Consider the following 22,595-nt stretch of genomic DNA (forward strand, 5'->3'; position numbering starts at 1 on the left):
GCTTGCTAAATGGCTTTATTGTGATAAGTAACAGAAAAAGATCGAGTTTCAGGGTGTTTTGTTAATTTTTCAGAGTTATGCCCTCTTTTGACTTAGAAAATGGGGGCCAGAGGGCTGTTCATATGTAGGCAGGATGATTTTCTCCTTTTTCCTCACCGGCCTCGCGATCAACAGCTCTCGAAACGAATGGAACACGTTTTATTAAATTGAGCCAATCAACGGTGTGTTTGAGCCAGGTGACCAATTGGCGTGCCTGTTGACATCATGTGAGGAACGGTTTTGGGTGAGAAAGAGATAGTTCAGTAGCGTGAGGAGCATCTGCGCTTTCCCTCAGCCACCCGACAGAAGTTCAATCAGGACTCCCCACTGAGGCATTGCCACAGGGGTTTTTTGGACCATCCCAGTGAAAGGAGAACCCAGTTCCATGATCCTCGGGATACCAGTGACAAGTTTGCTCAGGCAGGCCGTAGACTCACTTCACAGCATAACGGCTGTGGGGAAACAGTTGCCTGCTCATGCCACCGAATCTCGGCAAAGGAGCCTCGCTTGGCTCAAACAGATCTGAAGTTCCCCCATTTATATATAATTTTTTTTTTATCAATCTCAGTCTTATAATCCTTTTTTGTTCTGCGTCCGACTACCTTTCGAGTGTGTCTGTGTCGACAAGGATATGGAGTAAGGCAGACGAGACCAAAATCTTAATAGTTAATAAGTGGGATTCATTTTTCGTTCAGGATGGCTTCTTAATTTTTACGGCAGAGCCCATAGGGCAAAGCAGTCTAGAACAGTGTTCGTCCATCCGTATGTATGTATGTATGTATGTTCCCTCAAACGTATACCAATCAGAGCTGAGGATCTGGTCACATGACAGGGTGATGTGATTATGCCTGATGTCATTACGACGTACAACGGCTGACGCCACACTCCGGCATTTTGATTCCAGTCGTTCAGGCCAAACATATCGTCGAACCTGTCATTTATCACAATCGCCATGCTCTACCACTACGTTTTTCATTTAGTGTGAAACACAAACAAACCGATTGTTAAAATGATCATCAAATATCGAAAGCATAGACATTACAGATCTTCCAACGACACGGTACGTATAGGCCTTAGGCTTCGTGCCTTCATGCCTCACTTTCAGACCGCTTCAGACAAATTAGCGCAGGTTTCTTAATGCAGTAGTGTTGTTTTCGTAATAATAATAATAATAGCGTTAATACTAATAATATAGTGAAGGAGCTATGCTCCTACGCGAGTTGAAAGGATTGACGCGACAAAAGACGGGAATTCGTCCGAGTTTCTTTATTCAGCAAAACCAAACTCGGGTACTCTGAAAAAGCCCGTTTATCGGGCAGCAATATATATATGCAATCAAACACGGCGAGAGTGGGTGTGCCCGGGCGGCCTGGGCGAGCCCGGGAAAGGCAAGTCTGGACATGCCCGGGAAAGGCGAGACTGAGCGTCTCCGGGCAGTCTGGGCGAGCCCGGGAAAGGCAAGTCTGGATATGCCCAGGAAAGGCGAGACTGGGCGTCTCCGGGCGGTCTGGGCGAGCCCGGGAAAGGCGAGTCTGGACATGCCCGGGAAAGGCGAGACTGAGCGTCTCCGGGCGGTCTGGGCGAGCCCGGTACAGTGATCGCTCCCTGGTTGCGTCTTCGGCAGGTGTAAGGCGATTGTGTATGCTCAGCGGCAACCGCTACAATAGGAAATATAATCGTAACACTGCAATCCCTTTGTCGTTCTTGCAAAGTTTCGAGATCGAAGCGGTGTATGGTTCATGAATCAATGATAAGCGGTGTACGGTACAAATAACGCGGAAGTAAGGAATTAGCCTCTGTTTTTCAAATTAATATCATTTTCATAATAATGATAATGTAACGATAATATTATTGTAAATCTAATCGCAATACTAATCCCTTCATAGCGACTGCAAAGTTACTGGAGGTTAAAATATATCATTTTCTATATATTAAAGTCGCGGCAGTTTTATGTCCAGTCATCACACTAGGTCATTACGACTATGATGTCATTCATTATGATGGCTGACTCCACCGACCGACGCTTTAATTTACTAGTACACCTGCTCACTACAGGAGTGGCAGGAAGGGTCATTCCTCTTTGGGGTATATAGATTACAGTCGATCGATGATCGGGTCTCAAGAATATGAGGTGTGTTCATTTACCAAGTTTCTTGTGGAGATTGTTTGTGGTTTGCCAAGTTTAAGCATTTCTTGAGCCAAGTGGTTTAAGCATTCGAGCAAGCACTCCATTCAAAACCGTTAAGGAACGGCTGGCTTGGCAAGCACTAGCTAGCTGCTTGGTAAATGAGCACACCCTGCCCTTCCTCCCTTTCAGTTTCATGTTAAACAACAGGAGTTTCATTGGTGGTTTTCAAAACAAAACCTTAATTGGTGGGTTTGAAAAGGCCGCTACAAAAAACGCTACTTTAGCAGCAGGAAGGGTCTTGTTATTTACCCAACTCTTGTGGGGTATATAGATTACAGAAGATCTTCGCTCAGTTCTGTAAGTAAAACTTACCTCAACGGATGTCGAGATTCCTCCAAATTTCTTTGCTTAATGTTATAACAGCATTAACGACTGTTTAAAAAGCTAATCATATGTGTTTGTGGTTTATAATATTTTTCAAGCCCAGCTACACCGCTGTTAGACTTCCGGTCTTGTTTTTCTGTTATAGTTGTTGTTTTATGTGCATCCTGCCCACGTTAATTTTGTTCGTTTTAGTAAACTTTGTATTTGAATTATTGTGGATGTGTGGCGGGCACAAGGGTCAATAATTCCGCGCACCAGTGGGTGGCGCGAGCGTCCAGGCGGGGAACTGAAATACATGCCCCGCCTTTCGGCCGATCGGCCATGCCCGGGGGTAAGGCGTGGCCTCGGGACATATATGCGGGCTCTAAGTTCGAGCCCGCCCAGTGCTGATATGCGAGCTTGTAATAAAGACTCTTGTTTGTAGCCACGCGTTGTGGCCTACCTCTCTGGCAATCGAGTCGTGTGTGCACAGCACCACACTGGTGACCCCGATTGGTTCAGCCGTTGCTGACCCCGAACGTGCCATGGCTACCATCGCCATCGCAATCAAACTCCCGGAGTTTTGGGAAGCGCAAGCCGACGTTTGGTTTGTGCAGGCCGAAGCTCAATTCCAACTCCGGGGCATTACGGCAGACCAGACCAGGTACTACCACGTGGTCGCCGCCCTCGGGCCCGGCACTGCTGCCTGTGTCGTGTCCATCCTTCGGCGCCCGCCGGGCGACCACAAGTACGAGGCACTCAAACGTCTCCTCCTCGCCACATTCGGGCTCAGGGAGGTCGAACGTGCCGACCGCCTCCTGGACCTTCCCGCCCTCGGTGACACACGACCATCTGCCCGGATGTATTTCATGTTGTCCCTGCTTGGAGACCAGCGCCCGGATTTCTTATTCCGAGCACTTTTCCTACGCCAGCTACCTGTACAGGTGCGCCTCGCGCTGGCCGGTTCCAAAATAATGGAACCCCACACCCTGGCTTGAGAGGCCGACAAGTATTTCGCGGCCTGCGACACGCGGTCGGTGTACGGTGCTGCCGTAGTGGATCCCGGCGTGGAGGCTACAGTGCCCCCTGCTTCCCTTGTGGCCGCTGCTACGCCCCGCCCACTACCACCACCGCCACCACCACCGCCGCCGGCACGGCCGCCGCGGGGGCCACCGCCGCAAACCTGGTGCTACTACCATGCCAGGTTCGGCCGCAAGGCTAAAACGTGCCGCCCGCCGTGTTCTTTTGACGGGTCGGGAAACGACCGGGCCGGCGCTCACTTGCGGCCATGAGCGTCGGCCATTCCGGCAGCCTCCTGTTCATCATGGACACCTCGTCCGGGTGCCGTTTTCTTTGCGACACAGGAGCGCAGGTAAGCGTCCTCCCTGTCTCCGCGTCCGACAAGCAAGCCGCGGGCCGGGGCCCCGCTTTGCTTGCCGCCAACGGTACACCCATCTGCACATTCGGGAAGCGTTGCCTCTCACTGCGGTTCGGAGGGCAGCGCTTTCAATGGTCGTTCATCACCGCCAGCGTGCCAATGGCCCTGCTCAGCGCGGACTTCCTATGTGCGCATGGGCTGTTGGTCGACGTTAAGCGCAGATGTCTCGTCCAGGCCGAAACCTTCAGCTCGCTCGCTTGTTCGCTGAGCGGCTCGTTGAGCGGCTCACCGAGCGGCTTGCCAAGCGGCTTGCTGAAAGGTTCCGTCCCGGCGAGGTTAGTCTGTACGCTTCCGGCAGTGGACGAGTTTACCCGCCTCCTCGCCAGTTTCCCGGCCCTCACGCGGCCCACTTTTTCAGCGGTGGCTGTCAAACACGGGGTGGAGAACCATATCCCCACGGTCGGGCTGCCGGTCTACACCCGGGCACGCCGCCTCGACCCCACGAAGCTCGCCGTGGCGAAAGCGGAGTTTGCCACGCTGGAACGGCTGGGTATCGTACGGCGCTCCAACAGCGCTTGGGCCTCTCCCCTGCACATTGTGCCGAAGCCCGGCGGCGGATGGCGGCCGTGCGGTGACTACCGCCGGCTCAATGATGCCACCACCCCCGACCGCTACCCGGTCCCGCATATCCAAGACTTTTCCGCCCGGTTGGCAAACACGACCGTGTTCTCCAAGGTGGACCTCATCCGGGGCTACCACCAGGTCCCCGTACAACCGGACGATGTCACAAAGACAGCCGTCATCACCCCTTTCGGCCTTTTTGAGTTCCTGCGGATGCCTTTTGGGTTGAAGAATGTGGCCCAGGCGTTCCAGTGGCTCATGGACAGCATCTTGCACGACTTACCTTTCATCTATGTCTACCTGGACGACATCCTAGTCGTGAGCGCGTCCCGGGGGGAGCACCTGCTCCACCTCCGCACGCTTTTCGAACGCCTGGGCCAGCATGGCCTGATCATCAACCCCACAAAGTGCCGCTTTGGCGTCGCCGCCATCGACCTCTTGGGGCACCGCATCACCAGGCACGGGGCTGTCCCTTTACTGGCCAAGGTGGAGGCCGTCAAGAGTTTTCCGCGCCCCCGCACGATCAAGGGGCTCCAGGAATTCCTGGGCATGGTCAATTTTTACCACTGCTTCGTGCCCCGCGTCGCCCAGCTCCTCCGTCCCCTGCACGAGGCCCTCCGGGGGAAGCCGGGCAAAGGTGACATCGCCTGGTCGGAGCTGATGGCCGCGGCGTTTGCGGGCGCAAAGCTGGCCTTGGCCAATGCCACCATGCTGGCGCACCCGGTGCCCGATGCACCGATCGCCCTCACCACCGACGCGTTGGACTATGCGGTGGGCGCGGTGCACGAGCAGTGGGTGCGTGGTGCTTGGCAGCCCCTGGCGTTTTTTAGCCGGCAGTTTCGCCCGCACAAACGCTGCTACAGCACCTTCGACCGCGAGCTGCTCGGGCTCCACCTGGCGGTCCGACACTTCCGCCATCTGCTCGAGGGCCGCCCGTTCATGGCTTTCGTTGATCACAAGCCCCTTGTGTTCACGATGGCCAAGGTCGCCGAGCCATGGTCGGCCCGGCAGCAACGTCACCTCTCTGCCTTGTCCGAGTACATGACGGACATCCGTCACGTCGCGGGTAAAGACAACCCGGTGGCGGATTGCCTTTCCTGGTCCGTCGCGCACGCGGTCCACCTCAGGATCGACTATGCCCGGATGGCGGAGGACCAGACCGCTGACCCCGGCATCCAGGCCTTGCGGACTGCCGTCACGGGCTTCCGCGTCACCGAGGTGCCGTTCGACGTCGCCGGCGCGGCCCTCCTGTGACGTCTCCCTCGGCCGGCCTTGCCCCATCATGCCCGCTGGCTGGCAGCGCCCGGTTTTCGACGCCATCCACGGCCTGTCCCACCCGGGCACGAAGGCCTCCCAGTAGCTCGTCGTGGCGAAGTTCGTCTGGCATGGCCTCAGGAAGGACGTCCATGACTGGGCCAGGATGTGCCTCGCATGCCAGCGCGCAAAGGTCCACCGCCACACCCAGGCCCCGTTGGCCCCGTTTACGGTGCCCGAGCGTCGGTTCGACCACGTCCACTTCGACTTGGTGTGACCTCTACCCCCCTCGCGGGGGTTCACCCACCTCCTCACCATGGTGGACAGCACCACACTGTGGCCGATGGCCGTGCCATTGGCGGCGACGTCTGCTGCTGATGTGGCGCAAGCCTTCATCGCCACTTGGGTTGCCCGGTTCGGTGCCCCCTCGGACATCTCGTCCGACCGCGGCCCCCAGTTCACCTCGGAGCTCTGGAGTGTGGTGGCGCAAGGGCTCAGCGTCAAACTGCACCGCACCACGGCCTACCACCCCCAGGCCAACGGCCTGCGTGAGCGCTTTCATCGCTCGATGAAGGCCGTGCTCCGGGCCAGCCTCCGTGACGGCAGCTGGGCCGACAGGCTCCCCTAGGTCCTGCTGGGTCTCAGGACGGCGCCCAAGGACGACCTGCACGCGTCCTCGGTGGAGCTGGTCTTCGGACAACCGCTGCGGGTACCGGGCGAATTTATCCCCGACTCCACGGCTCCTTGGTCCATGGCGCAACAGCGCTCCACCCTGCAGGAGACCGCCCGTAGGTTCGCCCCGGTGCCGACGGCACACCACGGTTGCCCGTCCTCCCACGTCGCCCCGGAGCTTCGCACGGCTGAGTACGTTTTCGTCCGGCATGACGCCCACCGGGCACCGCTACGGCCCCCGTACGTGCTGGAGACCGGGGACAAACATTTCACCGTGGACATTGGCGGTGCCCCGGATCGTATCTCCGTGAACCGCCTCAAGCCGGCCCACCTCGATCTGGACCACCCCCCGCAAGCAGCTCTGCCTCCATGTCAAGGCCGCCCCCCGGTGGTCAGACCCCCGGCACCCCCCAGCCCTGCCGTCCCGCTACCCCCCAGCCCTGCACGCATCACCAGGGGGCGTTTCGGCCAGGTCATCCGGCTTCCCCGCAAGCTCACCCTTCAGGTGCGCGGGAATTCTGGGGGGGGGGTGCGTGTGGCAGGCACAAGGGTCAATAATTCCGCGCACCAGTGGGTGGCGTGAGCGTCCAGGCGGGAACTGAAATACATGCCCTGCCTTTCGGCCGATCGGCCACGCCCGGGGGCAAGGCGTGGCCTCGGGACATATATGCGGGCTCTAATCTCGAGCCCGCCCAGTGCTGATATGCGAGCTTGTAATAAAGACTCTTGTTTGTATCCACGCGTTGTGGCCTACCTCTCTGGCAATCGAGTCGTGTGTGCACAACACCACAGATGTGAGATTCATCGCTTCTCTGTGCGCGAATATTTTACCAATGAGCATGTGTGTGTTGCAGTCTTGGCGCGTGCAACAAATTAAGAATTAATGTTCCCCAAGCTGGCATTTAGCATGCTCCAGTTTAAAATTCAAGTCTCAATGTTCAGGCCATCTTGCCGAGAGTTAACCCGGGCGTCACCAGGTTCGAGTCCGGTAAGACTCGGCCAAGTGTTCATTTTAATATCGTTATAGATCTGGCCTAGGGGTATAAATGGTGCATATATTACAACAGTTATTTCATTGTGCATGTTAGCATAAATGCATGTAATTGTTGTAATTAAAGAGATAGCGTTGAGCAAAGCGTTTAGAAAGCTCTTCTTATCTTCCTTGCCCAAGTGTTTGGGTCTAAGCCCGGTTCCCCTCCTTCCCAACCACCCATTACTTACATGCTGCAATGTGTATGCAAGTTTATGCAACAGCTGCAATATTCAATCCCATTGTCAATCTGTCTATGTATCTGTTCCAATGTCAATCTGTCGATGTGTCTGCCCCAATGTCAATCTGTACACTCTAACAGTTGCAGCAATCCAGAGGTGGCACCATGGCAAAACTGTGCAGAAGTATGGGACGTGCCACAATAAGGAATTCCGGCACATTCAAGGACCATGCGTGATACGGAAAATCCCTGGTTTCCTCGACAATCAGCCAGGCCTACAGATCGTCACCTGATGGCTGTGTCAGCCAATGGGCACGCACTGTGGGGGCCCGAACCACCCTGCGAGACATAATAAAAGCCGGGACACTGCGCTGGTAAACTGCTTGTCGCATGCTTCAAAGAGTCTCTGGTTGCCTACTCTGTCGTCTGCTTCGCGGTGCTCTTTTCTGTGCCTGCCAATACCGGGTTTGTGTCGTACTTGTGGTTTTTTTGGTGCAGGCTGCGAAATGCAATGGGAATGGGAATGAGGACCACGTGCAAGGAGCTGGGACTCACCCCCGGTTTGCGTACTGCATGCGCAGTAGGTTTTCTCTTCTCTTTTTGGGTCTCACGATCTGCCATGATTTTTTCCTGGGAAAGCTACATTTCCAAGCTAGCCTCCAAAGCCAGTCGCCGACTGGGCATCCTCCATGGTGCGAAGTACTTCCTTGGCACTATGGAGCTACTCACCACTTACAAAGCTTTCATCTACAGCTTGATGGAACACTGCTCTCGACTCTGGGCTGGTGCTCCGGCCTCTCACCTAGCTCGGCTTCACGCTGTAGAAACCAAAGCTTTCAGAATCATTGGAATCTCCCGCGATGAAGCTGATTTTGAGGGCCTTTCACTCTCTCACCACAGGCAGGTTGGTGGTCTTGCCTATCTTGCACCACCTGCTCTGTCCCCCAGATATTCCTGCAGGATGCACAATGTCTGCCAGCAACCCTCAGTTCTGAAGAAACTTCCAAAATCAAGACTCTCTGCTCCCCTCACTTTTTCATTCCTCTTTTTCCCTACCTCTGGAACAAACTACTACACTCTTCAATCCCACTCCTCCCTCCAGATCTTCAAAACAGTGGTTCATCACCATCTTGTATCTTCCCCCATCAAAAACCTTGATTTTTTTCCCTTCCCCAATTAATCCACCCCAAACCCACTTCCTTCAAATCCCCTGTAGTGTCCATCTTGTTTATCCAGTGTACCCCACCCCAGCTCTCTCTCTTCCACAGATCTCCTGATGTCCTTGTTCACTACTGTTGTTGTGCTTCCTTCTCTCTCCCGCTCTTGTCTCCCGTTCCCTTTATTGTAATTTTTTATGTTCAATGTGTTAGGTCTTATTTGAGCCATGGGCCCCCTCCCCTAAACTTTCTAAGTATACAAAAAAAAAAACAAGAATAGAATACATGGCATTGACAAATATATATTTAACTCTGATTAGAAAACTATGCATTGGCTCATATATGGTAGGGATAATTATAGATACTTACTAAGTAGTTCTTGACCTGTTCCTCTGCAGGAATAATCTGCCTCGTCTCTTTCCTAATCGCCATCATTTTTGTCACGAATACTGGGAACTACTGGCTTCAAGTTTTTGATTCATTTGCGGGTTCCATCCCACTCCTGATCATTGCATTTTTTGAGATGATTTCAGTGAATTACATCTACGGATACAAAAGGTACGACTGCTTACAATGTTACGCTAGTCCAGGGTGCCCAACAAAGAAAACGTCACTTCCTAGGTGGAAGTAATAATAATAATAATAATGCATTTATTTTATATAGCGCTTTTCAGGAAGCCCAAAGACGCTTTGACAGAGTGCAAAACATAACGCATAGCAAAACATAAAGACAATTGCAAAAAAAGAAGAATCAATAGGGAAATATTCAAAGCACAAAGGAGGGAGAAGGAGAGGAGATAGTCAGGGGTTAGATGCTGTGGGTTAAATGTTGAATGCAGTGTTGAACAGGTGGGTCTTGAGTGATGTTTTGAATGTGGTGAGTGAGGAGGAGTCTCTGATGGTGTGAGGTAGCGAGTTCCAGAGGGTGGGAGCAGCGATGGAGAAGGCCCTGTCCCCCCAGGATCTAAATTTGGTCCGGATGGGAGCGGTCAGGAGGTTGGTACCAGCAGAGCGGAGGTTGCGGGTGGGAGTGTGTCTGGAGAGGAGGTCAGCCAGGTAGGATGGGGCCAGGTTATGGAGGGCTTTGTAGGTCAAGAGGAGGATTTTGTACTGGATTCTCTGGGAGATGGGGAGCCAGTGAAGCTTGTAAAGGACGGGGGTGATGTGGTCACGGGTCCGGGAATGGGTGAGTAGACGGGCAGCGGAGTTCTGAATGTATTGGAGTTTATTGGTGATTGTTGAGGGTGAACCATAAAGGAGGCTATTGCAGTAGTCCAGACGGGAAGTGATGAAGGCGTGGATGAGGGTTTCTGCAGCCACAGAGGAGAGGGATGGACGGAGACGGGCGATGTTTTTCAGGTGGAAGAAGGCTGTCTTTGTGATCTGTTTAGTGTATTTGTCGAAGGAGAGGGTTTGGTCAAAGATGATGCCAAGATTCCGGATGTGAGGGGAGGTGGACACTGGGAAACCGTCGATGTTGAGGGCAAAGTTATGGGTGGACTTGGTGAGCGTTTTTGGGCCAATGATGATTATTTCAGATTTATCACAGTTAAGTTTGAGGAAGTTGATTTGAAGCCAGGATTTTATTTCAGTGATGCAGTTTGTCAGGATAGAGTGGGTGGCGGTATTTGATTGTGAAGTGAAGTGAAGGATAAGGATAAGGTGAAGTAGGATAAGTATGAAACTTCCCATCTTTGTTTCTTTTTTCTTTTGGTGCAGGTTTGCTGAGGACATCGAGTGGATGATAGGTCACAAACCGGGTATATTCTGGCAGATCACCTGGAGGTTCATCAGCCCTGCCATTATGCTTGCCATCTTCATATTCTACATTGTGGACCTGGTCCAAACCCCCGTTTTCTACAATTTCTGGGACCCAAGTGATGTAAGTTGTGCACACCAACATGTCAAGCCAACTTCCTATTTCAGATGTGGTGGAAAAAATGTCCGATATTTTCCATTAAAATATTGCCTTGTGGGATTTGTCAGTGCAAGTGAGAAGCATAACCACCCTGGAACACTTGTATAAGTTAACATCATCTTCACACCTGCCTTTCTTGTATTCTGTCGAATCTAAAGCTCTCAACATCATTGGCGTACCCCACAAAGAGGCTTAGGTACAAGACCTGTTGCTCTTGCATATTACAGACAGGTTGGAGGGTGGCATGGGGGGGTTATGGCAGGGGGGCATGGGGGGAGAGGAGGGGGGTGAGGGGAGGCTGCTGTTTTTATTGCCTCTCTTCCAGTCTTGCTCCTTTCTCAGCATTCTGACCATCCACAGCTCCCCCAGGATGCATGCATTTTTGTTACCCATTCTTGGGCTGGGATTGCATATTCACGTATTGAACAACACAGGGTATCTGTAAATAGACACTTAGTTATGACTACCATGGTTAGCAACAACATAGGTAGCTGATGCTGTGACATCACACTTGTTAGGCTAGCAATTCAACTCGTGAAATTGATCTGTCTGACTCCGCTATTCGCGGGGGATACATTCCTGTAAAGTGCCGCGAATTATGAAACCGCAAATGGCGGGGCATTGTTTCAATGGAAAAAAGAGGGGATTGGTTGCCGAATCGTGAGAATCCACAAATGTTGAGGCAAAATCCGTGAATGTCGAGGAAAAATCCACGAATGTCGAGGCAAAATCCACGAATGTCGAGGCAAAATCCACGAATGTCGAGGCAAAATCCGCAAATGTCGAGGCAAAATACACGAATGTCGAGGCAAAATCGGCGAATGTCGAGGCAAAATCGGCGAATGTCGAGGCAAAATCGGCGAATGTCGAGGCAAAATCAGCGAATGTCGAGGCAAAATCCGCGAATGTCGAGGAAAAATCCGCGAATGTCAAGGCAAATCCCACGATTGTTGAGGCAAATCCCACGAATGTCAATGAAAATCCACGAATGCATGCCGTGCCATTGATTCAATGGGGGAAAAGAGAGACAGCTAATTGTACTAAAATATACGGTGGAGTGTTTTCATTTTCTGCAGTAACCCGTGGGAATGACTGAAGTGTTATGCAACTGGTGGAATATCCCACGAAACTGTTCACAGTGTGAATGGTGGGATATCCCACGGAGCAATGTTTACTGTCTGTTTGGATATCCTGCAAAGCATCCCGCGAAGCAATGTTTACCGTGTAAACAGCGGGATATCACATGTAGATATTGCCAGTGTGAATGGTGGGATATCCCTGAAACATCCTTCCAATCAATGTTTACCATGTAAACGGCAGGATATCATGTGAAGTTATTCACAGTGTGAATGGAGGGACATCCTGCAAAGCAATGTTTACCATATGAATGGCGGGGATATCATGTGAAGCTATTCACAGAGTGAATGGTGGGATATCACGTGAAGCAATGTTTACCGTGTGAATTGTGGGATATCACGTGAAGCTATTCACAGTGTGAATGGCGGGATATCATGCGAAGCTATTCACAGAGTGAATGGAGGGACATCCTGCGAAGCAATGTTTACCATATGAATGGCGGGGATATCACGTGAAGCAATGTTTACCGTGTGAATGACGGGATATCAGGTGAAACAATTCACAGTGTGAATGGTGGGATATCCTATGAAGCATCCCCCGAAGCAATGTTTACCGTGTGAATGACGGGATATCATGTGAAGCTATTCACAGTGTGAATGGCAGGATATCACAGGAAGCAATGTTTACTGTGTGAACTGTGGGATATCACGTGAAGCTATTCACAGTGTGAATGGCAGGATATCATGGGAAGCAATGTTTACCGAGTGAACGGTGGGACATCACGTGAAGCTATTCACAGTTTGAATGGTGGGATTTCCCACAAAAGTCACTTGGCTGCGAAAGCCGTGAAAACGTGAAGCATAGTGCTGCGAATGTAGTTAGAGCAAGTTATGATCGTGGCTCGTAGAAGATTTTTTTTTGCGCATTTCCAGCTGCTTTGTGTTTGCCTTGTGAAAGATCGGTTTTATAGCTGTTTCATGCTCGCAGCTCGTGAATTTTATTATTATTTTTGTTCCACGAAAATCGCGAATTCACGTGACACTTGGCCGCAAATAGAGAAGCAGGTCGCAATTTATCGACTGGGAACACGCGGAACCCGCGAATTGTGGGACCGCGAATAGCGGGGTCCAATTGTATATGGCAATATAAAGCAACGATATGGTTTATTACGCTCAATACAATTGTCTTTGTTATCATTTAATCTAAACTCCATGCAATAAATACAGACTTGGCATTTAATATGGAATATTTTTTTTTCCTTGACTTGGGTTTACTTTCTGAACTCAGTATATCAATCTGGTGAGTTTATTTTACCCTTCGGTGATGTCTTTGTTGAAAGAACCATGTCACTGATTGTCTTTCGCAGCAAGAAGTCAATAACAGGATTATATCACAGGTGGCGTGACAAAATGTAAGGATACATTTGACGATTGGCTTCACAATCGGGTATATAAGGGTTGTTGCATTCTGTATTAGTGGAAAACAACTGCTGCACGTCTACAAAAGTTATTGCCGCTTCCTCTGGAGATGGTCCGTCAACTTGACAATGCTGTTTGTCATGGAGTGGTGGCTTTACGAAATGCTGGCATGAAACAGCGTGCTATTGCTCGGCAGTATGGCATCACTCAAGGTCAGGTGTCAAAGATCCTGAAACGAAATGCCCAGAGGGGTGTCCCTACTCCAATACCGAGGCTAGGACGTCCACGCAGAACCACAAGGAGAGATGATCGCCAGCTGCACCGGTTAGTCTGCAATGGCCGTACCAAGTCAGCTAATCGGCTTAGGGCTGAGTGGCAGTAACTGACAAATGTGCCTGTATCCAGAAGGCTAGTCAACCAACGACTGGTTCAAGAAGGCTATCGTGCCAGGCGTCCCCTGAGAAAGCCACGCCTGACCAGACAACACAGCCAGCGCCGATTGCAGTGGGCCAGAGAGCACCGTCAATGGCAGCCAGGACACTGGAATCACGTGACCTTCAGTGACGAGTCTAGATTTCTGGTCTATTGTCAAGATGGCCGCGTCCGAGTGCGCAGACAAGTGCATGAAGCCCACAACGAAGATTGTGTAGTGCCAAGAGTCCAAGCTGGAGGTGGTGGGGTGACCGTTTGGGCTGCTTTTCATGCAGGGGGCAAAACTGACCTGGTTGTTATGAATGGAAACCTGAACCAGTTCAAGTACAGGGTCATTCTGGAAGAAACATTGCTTCCATTTGCTCGTGCAGCCTTTCGAGGAAACTTTGTCTTCCAAAATGACAATGCACGGCCTCATCGTGCTCGCATGATCCAACACTTTCTTGCTGACCGTGGTGTAGAGCATATGGAGTGGCCTGCCATGTCCCCGGATATGAATCCGATAGAGAACTTGTGGGCAGAATTAACGCGTCAAATCGACAACTTGGACCAGCAGCCTACCTCTGTGTGTGAATTGCAGCAGACTATTGTCACTGCATGGCAAGCAATTCCTGTCCAAACCTTAGCAAATCTCGTGAACAGCATGCCTCGACGTGTACGTGCTCTCCTGAATGCTCGTGGGGTTTACACGTAGTACTGAACTGTAATTTTACTGTCCGTAATCCCAGTCATAATTTAGCTTTTGTTTTTGTTGAAAAAAAAATTGGCTAATGTGCAAAATAAAGAGATACTTCTGGAAAACGTACAGAAGTTTAACACAGTACTGTCCATGAATTTAGTTCGATATCAGTTTACATCACTTTCAAGGATCAATTTATTTGCTTCGAAATGTCAAATGTGGTTTTTGTTTCTTTTAAAGGTCACATTAACAAAATCTAGAATAATTTCAACATAATTCCAATGAACTTTTGGTTCTAAGTCATCTTTAAAAGTAAGTTCACCCCCACAAAAAAATATTCTGGAGCGGTTACCGGTAGCATGACACAATTACCCTGCACCGGCCGATGACGCAACCGGCGAGCGGTCACGTGTCCGGACTCGCCCGGGCGTGTTGAGACTTGCCTTTACCGGGCGAACGCTTGCCTTGCATACCACGCCCCGTTGAGAGGCGTGGCTTATCTATTTGCATACCACGCCCCGCCTGAGAGGCATGGCTTTTGTGTGTTGAGTTTCTGATATATATTGCCGCCCGTTCGATGGGCTGATTCAGTGCTTTGGAGTTCGTTTGAGTGAGCTGGGAATAAATAGCTCAGAGAGACTTAATTCCTGGCGTCGTCCATTTTGTCCGATTTTATCGTGCAAGCACAGCTCCCACAATTGGTGACCCCTTTCTACGAACACGGCGATGGAGTCAGCTGTAGCTTTGAAGCTCCCGGGCTTTTGGGAATCTCACGCGGCCGTTTGGTTTGCTCAAGCGGATTCTCAATTCGCCCTGCGAAAGATTACGGAGGACACGACGCGCTACCACCATGTGGTCTCCGCGCTCAATGCCTCCTCCGCTTCCTGGGTTCTGAGCTTCCTACAGCACCCGCCGGATGCTGACAAATACGGCGCGCTCAAAGACCTACTCCTCGGTGCGTTTGGACTCACGGAGACCGAACACGCACGGCAACTACTACACCTCCCGGAGTTGGGCGAGGCCCATCCGTCCGAAAGCATGGACCACATGCTTGCTCTACTCGGCGACCACAGCCCGGACTTCCTCTTCCGTGAGCTGTTTCTCCAGCGGCTACCAGGGCAGGTACGATTAGCTTTGGCTAATTCGCCCATCACGGACGCTCGCGCCCTGGCCAAGGAGGCCGATAAAATTTGCTTGGCCAGGCGACACGTCGGAGTGGCCACCTGGGACCCTGGGCCGACCGAGGCAATGCCCACGCCACCACCGGCGCCTCCACCCGCCGAGTCCGTGCCACTGACGGCTGCGGCCGCCGCGACGCCCCGTCGACCGAACCCGACGTGACCGCTGGAGCCTCCACCAGAGCGGACCATGTGCTATTACCACGCCAGGTTCGGGCAGAAGGCCAGAACGTGCCGCCCACCGTGCACTTTCGGCAGGTCGGGAAACGACCAGGCCGGCGCTCGCTGCCTGCCATGAGCGTCGGCCATTCAGGCAGCCTTCTGTTTATCACGGAAACGGAGTCCGGGCGGCGTTTTTTGTGCGACACCAGCGCTCAGCTGAGCGCGATACCTGCCTCGGTGGAGGACAAACAGGCCGCGCTTTGCGGTCCCGCTTTGTTCGCCGCAAACGGTTCCTCCATCCGCACCTTCGTTTCGCGCAGCGTCGAATTCTGCTTCGGGGGCCAGCGCTTCAGGTGGGACTTCATCACGGCGAACGTGCCCATGGCCTTGCTGGGTGCAGATTTTCTTTGCGCGCATGGGCTTTTGGTCGATGTCAAACGGCGTCGGCTCATCAACGCGGAGACCTTCAGCTCGCTCGCTTGCTCATTGAGCGGCTCCGCTCCGACCAAGCTAGCCTGCGTGCTCCCGGCCATGGACGATTTCACCCGCCTACTCGCCGAGTTTCCCGCCCTCACGCAGCCGACGTTACGCCAGGGCCCGCAGCCTCGACCCGGCCAAGCTCGCCGTGGCAAAGGCCGAGTTCGACGCGTTGGAGCACCTCGGCATCGTGCGGCGCTCCAATAGCGCGTGGGCCTCACCACTGCACATCGTGCCAAAGCCGGGGGGCGGATGGCGCCCGTGTGGCGACTACCGCCGCCTCAACGACGCTACCACCCCCGACAGGTACCCGATCCCGCACATCCAGGACTTTTCCGCCCGTTTGGCGGGACGGGTCATATTTTCCAAAATTGACCTGATACGGGGATACCACCAGGTACCTGTCCGGGCGGCCGACGTCCCGAAGACGGCCGTCATCACGCCGTTCGGCCTGTTCGAATTTTTGAGGATGCCATTTGGCCTCAAGAACACGGCCCAGGCGTTCCAGCGCTTAATGGACGGCGTGCTGTGCGACCTGCCATTTCTTTTCGTCTATCTGGACGACATCCTCGTCGCCAGCACGTCCCGCGCCGAGCACCTCCTCCACCTCCGAACACTGTTCGGTCGCCTCAGCGAGCACGGCTTAATTGTCAACCCGGCCAAATGCCACTTCGGCACGACGACCGTTGACTTTTTGGGCCCCCGCATCACCAAGACCGGGGCCGTGCCGCTGCCGACCAAGGTCGAGGCCATCACCACATTCCCGCGTCCCCGTTCCATCAAGGCCCTGCAAGAGTTCCTCGGCATGGTGAATTTTTATCACCGATTCGTGCCCCGTGCTGCTCAGCTCATGCGGCCCCTTTACGAGGCCCTCCGGGGCAAGCCGGCCAAGCATGACATCGTTTGGTCCGCGGCCATGGACGCGGCCTTCGCGAGCGCAAAACGGGCCCTCGCCGACGCAACGCTGCTGGCTCACCCGGTGCTCAACGCGCCCATCGCCCTCACTACGGACGCCTCCAACTACGCGGTGGGCGCCGTCCATGAACAATGGGTGGACGGGGTTTGGCAGCCACTCGCTTTTTTCAGCCGGCAACTCCGGCCGAACGAGTTAAAATACAGCACGTTCGACCGCGAGCTGCTCGGTCTATTCCTGGCCGTTCCCCATTTCCGACACCTCCTGGAGGGCCGCCCGTTCACGGCTTTCGTCGACCACAAGCCGTTGGTCTACGCAATGGCCAAAGTCATGGAGCCGTGGTCGGCCCGCCAGCAGCGCCACCTCTCTGCCGTGTCGGAATTCACCACAGACATCCGGCACGTCGCCGGCAAAGACAACGCCGTGGCCGACTGTCTTTCTCGGGGCAGCGCAAACGCGGTCCACCTCGGCGTGGACTTCGCACTCATGGCGGTCGACCAGACCACCGACACCTCGGTGCAGGCCCTCCGGGCGGCGAACACGGGCCTCCGCCTGGCCGACATCCCCTTCGCGGGCACCGTCCTGCTCTGCGACGTCTCCCAGGGCCAGCCTCGCCCCATCGTGCCCATTTCCTGGCAGCGCCGCATCTTTGCCTCCATCCACGGCCTTTCTCACCCGGGCCGGAAAGCTTCTCAGAAGCTGGTGTCGGCGTGTTTCGTCTGGCACGGCCTTCGATGGAACGTCCGCGACTGGGCCAACGCCTGCACGGCCTGCCAGCGGGCCAACGTCCACCGCCACACCCAGGCCCCGCTAACACCTTTCACCGTGCCTGCACGGCGTTTCGACCACGTCCACGTGGACCTGGTTTGTCCCCTGCCCCCATCGCGGGGGTTCACCCACCTGCTCACCATGGTGGACAGGACCACCAGGTGGCCGGAGGCCGTGCCCCTCACCTCCACCACCACCGCCGACGTGGCGCAGGCGTTCATCGCCACCTGGGTCACGCGCTTCGGTGCACCGGCGGACATCTCGTCCGACCACGGCCCACAGTTCACGTCCGAACTTTGGGGCGCGATCGCCCGCTCGTTGGGGGTCACGCTGCACCGCACCATGGCCTACCACCCCCAAGCCAACGGGTTGTGCAAGCGGTTTCACCGCTCCATGAAGGCCGCACTCATGGCCGGCCTTCAGGACGACGGTTGGACCGACCGGCTGCCGTGGGTCCTTTTGGGCCTCCGCACGGCCCCCAAGGAGGACCTCCGGGCGTCCGCCGCCGAGCTCGTCTACGGCCAGCCGCTCCGCGTCCCGGGCGATTTCGTGCCCGACGCTACCAGTCCCTGGTCCACCGCACACCAGCGCTCGGACCTCCAGGAGGCCGCCCGACGATTTTGCCCCCGTGCCAACGTCCCGCCACGGTGGCCCCCAGTCCTACGTCCCCCCGGCGCTTCGCACAGCGGAGTACGTCTTTGTGCGTCATGATGCGCACCGGGGGCCACTCCGGCCGCCGTATGATGGGCCCTTCCGGGTCCTGCGACGGGGCGACAAGTCCTTCGTTGTCGATGTCGGCGGCCGGTCGGACCGGATCTCTGTGGACCGCCTCAAACCGGCGCACGTGGACGTCGACCGACCACCACGGTTGGCCCTTCCTCCGCGGCGAGGACGCCCCCCATCCACAGTTCCCCCCGCTCGACCACCCACCACCAGATCGGACCCCCCCCACGACCCTCCAGGGGTCGCTTCGGCCGGGTCATCCAGACCCCCCTTAAATTGACCCTGCCGGTGCAGGTCGATTCTGGAGGGGCGTGTGTAGTGGTTCCCGCTGAATGTACACAATCGCCTTGCACCTGCCAGGACGCGGCCAGGGCGCGATCGCCATGCCGGGCTCGTCCGGACGGGCCCAGACGCGCCTCTCCTGGGCATGCCCGGACTCGCTGTTCCCGGGCACGCCCGAACCTCCCAGGCATGCCCGGTCTCGTCTTTCCCGGGCATGCCCGCTCTCGCCTTTCCAGGGCTCGCCCAGAGCGTCCGGGCATGTCCGCTCTCGCCTTTCCAGGGCTCGCCCAGAGCGCTCGGGCACGCCCAGCCTCGACTTGCCAGGCCGCGTCCAGGACACCCGGGCATGTCCAGACTCGCCTTTCCAGGGCTCGCCCAGAGCGTCCGGGCATGCCCGCTCTCGCCTTTCCAGGGCTCGCCCAGAGCGCTCGGGCACGCCCAGCCTCGACTTGCCAGGCCGCGTACAGGACGCCCGGGCATGTCCAGACTCGCCTTTCCAGGACTCGCCCTTGACACCCGGGCATGCCCGGTCTCGGTTTTCCCGGGCAAACGCCCCGGCATAAATGTGTATATATATTGCTGCCCGATAAACGGGCTTGTCAGAATACCTGAGCTGTTTTGTTTCAATAAAGCAACTCGGACGAATTCCGTATTTGGTCGCGTCAATTCTTTCGACTCGCGTTGGAGCGCAGCTCCTTCACGCTTACCATTTGCCCGAAGGTCCGTTTGATGGATGGAGGACCGCCCCACTCAAGCTGTAACACAACAAAATGTGAAAAAGTCAGGGGGGTGAATACTTTCTGAAGGCACTGCATGTACTGCATGTACTTATGTTTATCCTCTATAGAAAATGCTTTACGATCTGTTAATTCGGCCTTGTAACCTTGTATTTGCGTACGGTATTCAGCTTATGGTCACGTGGGTTCTGATGACGTCAGTTCTGCTTGGTGAAGGGGTCACGTGAATGCTTAATTAAGCTACTGACATTGAAGCTCCAGCGAAGCATCCTGTGGAAATGAATTATTATTATTATTATTTTTGTATACTGAATCGAGGCTCGTGAAAGAGCTGACATTTACTTCACAAACAAATCAACCAGACAAACAAAATATATAAAAAGAGGGAGCGGAAGACAAGATGGGGAGAGAAGGGGAAGCACACAAACACAACATTTGAGAGCAGGGAGATGTGTGGGAGGGAGAGGGCTTGGGGGGAGGAGGCATGGGAAGGAGGGGGGGCGAGGGGGGGGGGTGGGAGAATTATAAAACACAAGGACACCAAGGACTTCCAGGACAGAAGTTGGTATTTCAAAAAAGTGGAATTGGGGTGAAATTAGCTGGGGTAGAACAGATCAAGGTTTTGGATGGGGGAAGATAAGAGATGGTGGTGAACAGCTGTTTTAAAGACCTGGAGGGAGGAGTGGGATTGAAGAGAGTGAGGAAGTTTGTTCCAGAGGCGGGAGAAAAGAGGAATGAAGGAGTGAAGGTGAACAGAGAGTCTTGATTTTGGCAGTTTAACCATAAGAGGGTTGCAGGCAGATCTTGTGCGACCTGTAGGAATATTTGCGGGACAGAGCCCAGAGAGAGCTGGGGGGGCAAGGCCAGAGAGGAGTCGGTAGAAGACGGAAAGACCACCAACCTGCCTACGGTGAGTGAGTGAGAGGCCCTTGGAGTTAGCTTCATCGCGGGAGATTCCAATGATTCTGGTTCCAATATTCAATGATTCCAATAATCAATAAAGTGTTAATTGGGCCATGTAGCCTTTTTTATTTTTTTGTGCATTCAACTTATGGGTAGCCTGGTGTTGGTTTAGTGGTTAGGGTGCCGGCTTGGGATCCTAGGATCCTGGGCTCGAATCCCAGTCGATCGCTGAATTAACGTCCAGGAGGGTTGACTCAGCCTGTCATCCTTCCGAGGTCGGCAAATTGAGCACCAGTTCACTGGAATTCCTTGTGTGTCGCAAGAGGCGACCAACAGGGTTGGCGGCAGGAAGGGCATCCGGCCATAAAACATTGCCTCAAAAAGGGGACCACGGTGCCCGAAAAAGGCGAAACCCTGCTATCCGGGGAAAAATGGCCTTCAAAGGTGGTTCTTCTTTCTTTCTTTCATTCAACTTATGGCAATGTGGGTTTTGGTGAAACGGACCTACTTCTTCACGTGAATGAGCGGTGAAGCTTAATTAAGCTATTGCTATTAAGACTTCAGCGAAGCATCCTGTGGAATTAATCTACAAAGTGCTAATGAATATTCGGAGGGTGAAGGGATAATAGTGGTAAGTTTAATGCAAAGTTTCATTTGAATTGTCGCTAATTTGGTTTCGGGCCTATGTGTCTAGGCCATGTGCACATCACGTGCGTTTGCCGAAGTAAACGCGGGTTTATATATTTGACTTTTGATTTTGCTATTGTATTGTTTATTAATATTAGCTTTCGTATTTACCATTTTTGTGCCGTTCATTTCTTAATGTTCCTTCCTTTTCATTTACTTAACAGTTGACCATGTCGGAACCATACCATGGAGGATGACTATGTGTGTTGAAATAAAGTCATCAACAAGTTCACGCATGCGTATTACAACCCGAACCCAACGAGTTGCCCTCTGAATTTACAATATCAGGCATTTATATACTCGGTTCACTTATAAAGATGGCGATCCTGCACCAGGCCTTCTGTGGGGCCCTCGAAATAGGGCACACATGCTAACAGAAGACCTTGCTTATAAAACGATAAACAAGATCTAAGGCACTTACAGCTAAACTCTTACAGTGTGGCGGACACAAAAGCCCACTGGCGTGGTGACATCATTCCACGCACCAAGTGGGCGGTGGCCACGCCCGAGGGGTAGGCGTGGCCTCAGGATATACACCGGGCGACCAGCCCGGAAGAGTTCAGTGTTACAGTGTAGTCTTACAATAAAGACGTTTATATGTTACCGCTTGTCCGCTTCCTCCTTGCTCACAAGCAGCGCGCGTAACGCCGCGCTTTACTGGTGACCCTCGACGTTGGATCTGCCGGAGCGATCCTTCCACACGCGATGCCATCGCCATGGCCGCCTTCGTCAAACTTCCGGAATTTTGGGAGGCTCAGGCCGAAGTCTGGTTCGTCCAGGCCGAAGCCCAATTTCAGCTTCGGCACCTCACCGGCGATGACACGCGCTACTGCCACGTCGTCGCCTCCCTCGGGCCCGGCACGGCCGCTCGAGTTGTGTCCGTCCTTCGCCACCCACCGGACGGCCACAAGTACGAGGCACTCAAGCGGCTACTCCTAGCCACGTTCAGCCTCACGGACGACGCACGGGCCGACCGCCTCCTGGATCTCCCCGAGCTCGGTGAGACGCGCCCGTCGGTCCGAATGGACCATATGCTGTCACTGTTGGGCGACGAAGCCCCCGGTTCGCTATTCCGGGCGCTTTTCCGTCGCCAACTTCCAGCGCAGGTTCGCCTCGCGTTGGCCGGGACCGGGCTAACGGAACCCCGAGCATTGGCGGCCGAGGCGGACAAGTACTTCGCCGCTTCGGACACGCGGGCGAGCGTTGGCGTGGCCGTCACGGCCTTCGACGCTGCTGTTCCACAGCATCATCTTCTACAGCACGCGGAGGTTCAGCAGCATGCTGATACGCACCTCGTGAACGCCGCCACGCCCCGCCCACCGCCGCGGCGAAAACCGCCACCGCGGGGAAACCCGTCGACTCCACCGGCCTGGCGGAGCCAGCCGCGCTCCTCCAGCTCCACCACCTGGTGCTGGTTC

At 54.1% G+C, this 22,595-nt stretch overlaps 1 protein-coding gene across 2 annotated transcripts in view; it reads left to right on the forward strand.

Moving 5' to 3' along the window:
• Positions 1-22,595, forward strand: part of SLC6A19 (solute carrier family 6 member 19) — an 89,435-nt gene that overhangs the window by 46,866 nt on the left and 19,974 nt on the right. For both annotated transcript variants that reach the window (XM_068128289.2, XM_068128290.2), the window contains exons 10-11: positions 9,222-9,381; positions 10,543-10,705. In XM_068128289.2, the coding sequence (XP_067984390.1) occupies positions 9,222-9,381; positions 10,543-10,705 (323 nt within the window). The remainder of the gene's footprint in view (positions 1-9,221; positions 9,382-10,542; positions 10,706-22,595) is intronic.

The sequence above is a fragment of the Myxine glutinosa genome, chromosome 9 (genome assembly GCF_964187855.1).
Source record: "Myxine glutinosa chromosome 9, kmMyxGlut1.1, whole genome shotgun sequence".
Lineage (NCBI taxonomy): Eukaryota > Metazoa > Chordata > Myxini > Myxiniformes > Myxinidae > Myxine > Myxine glutinosa.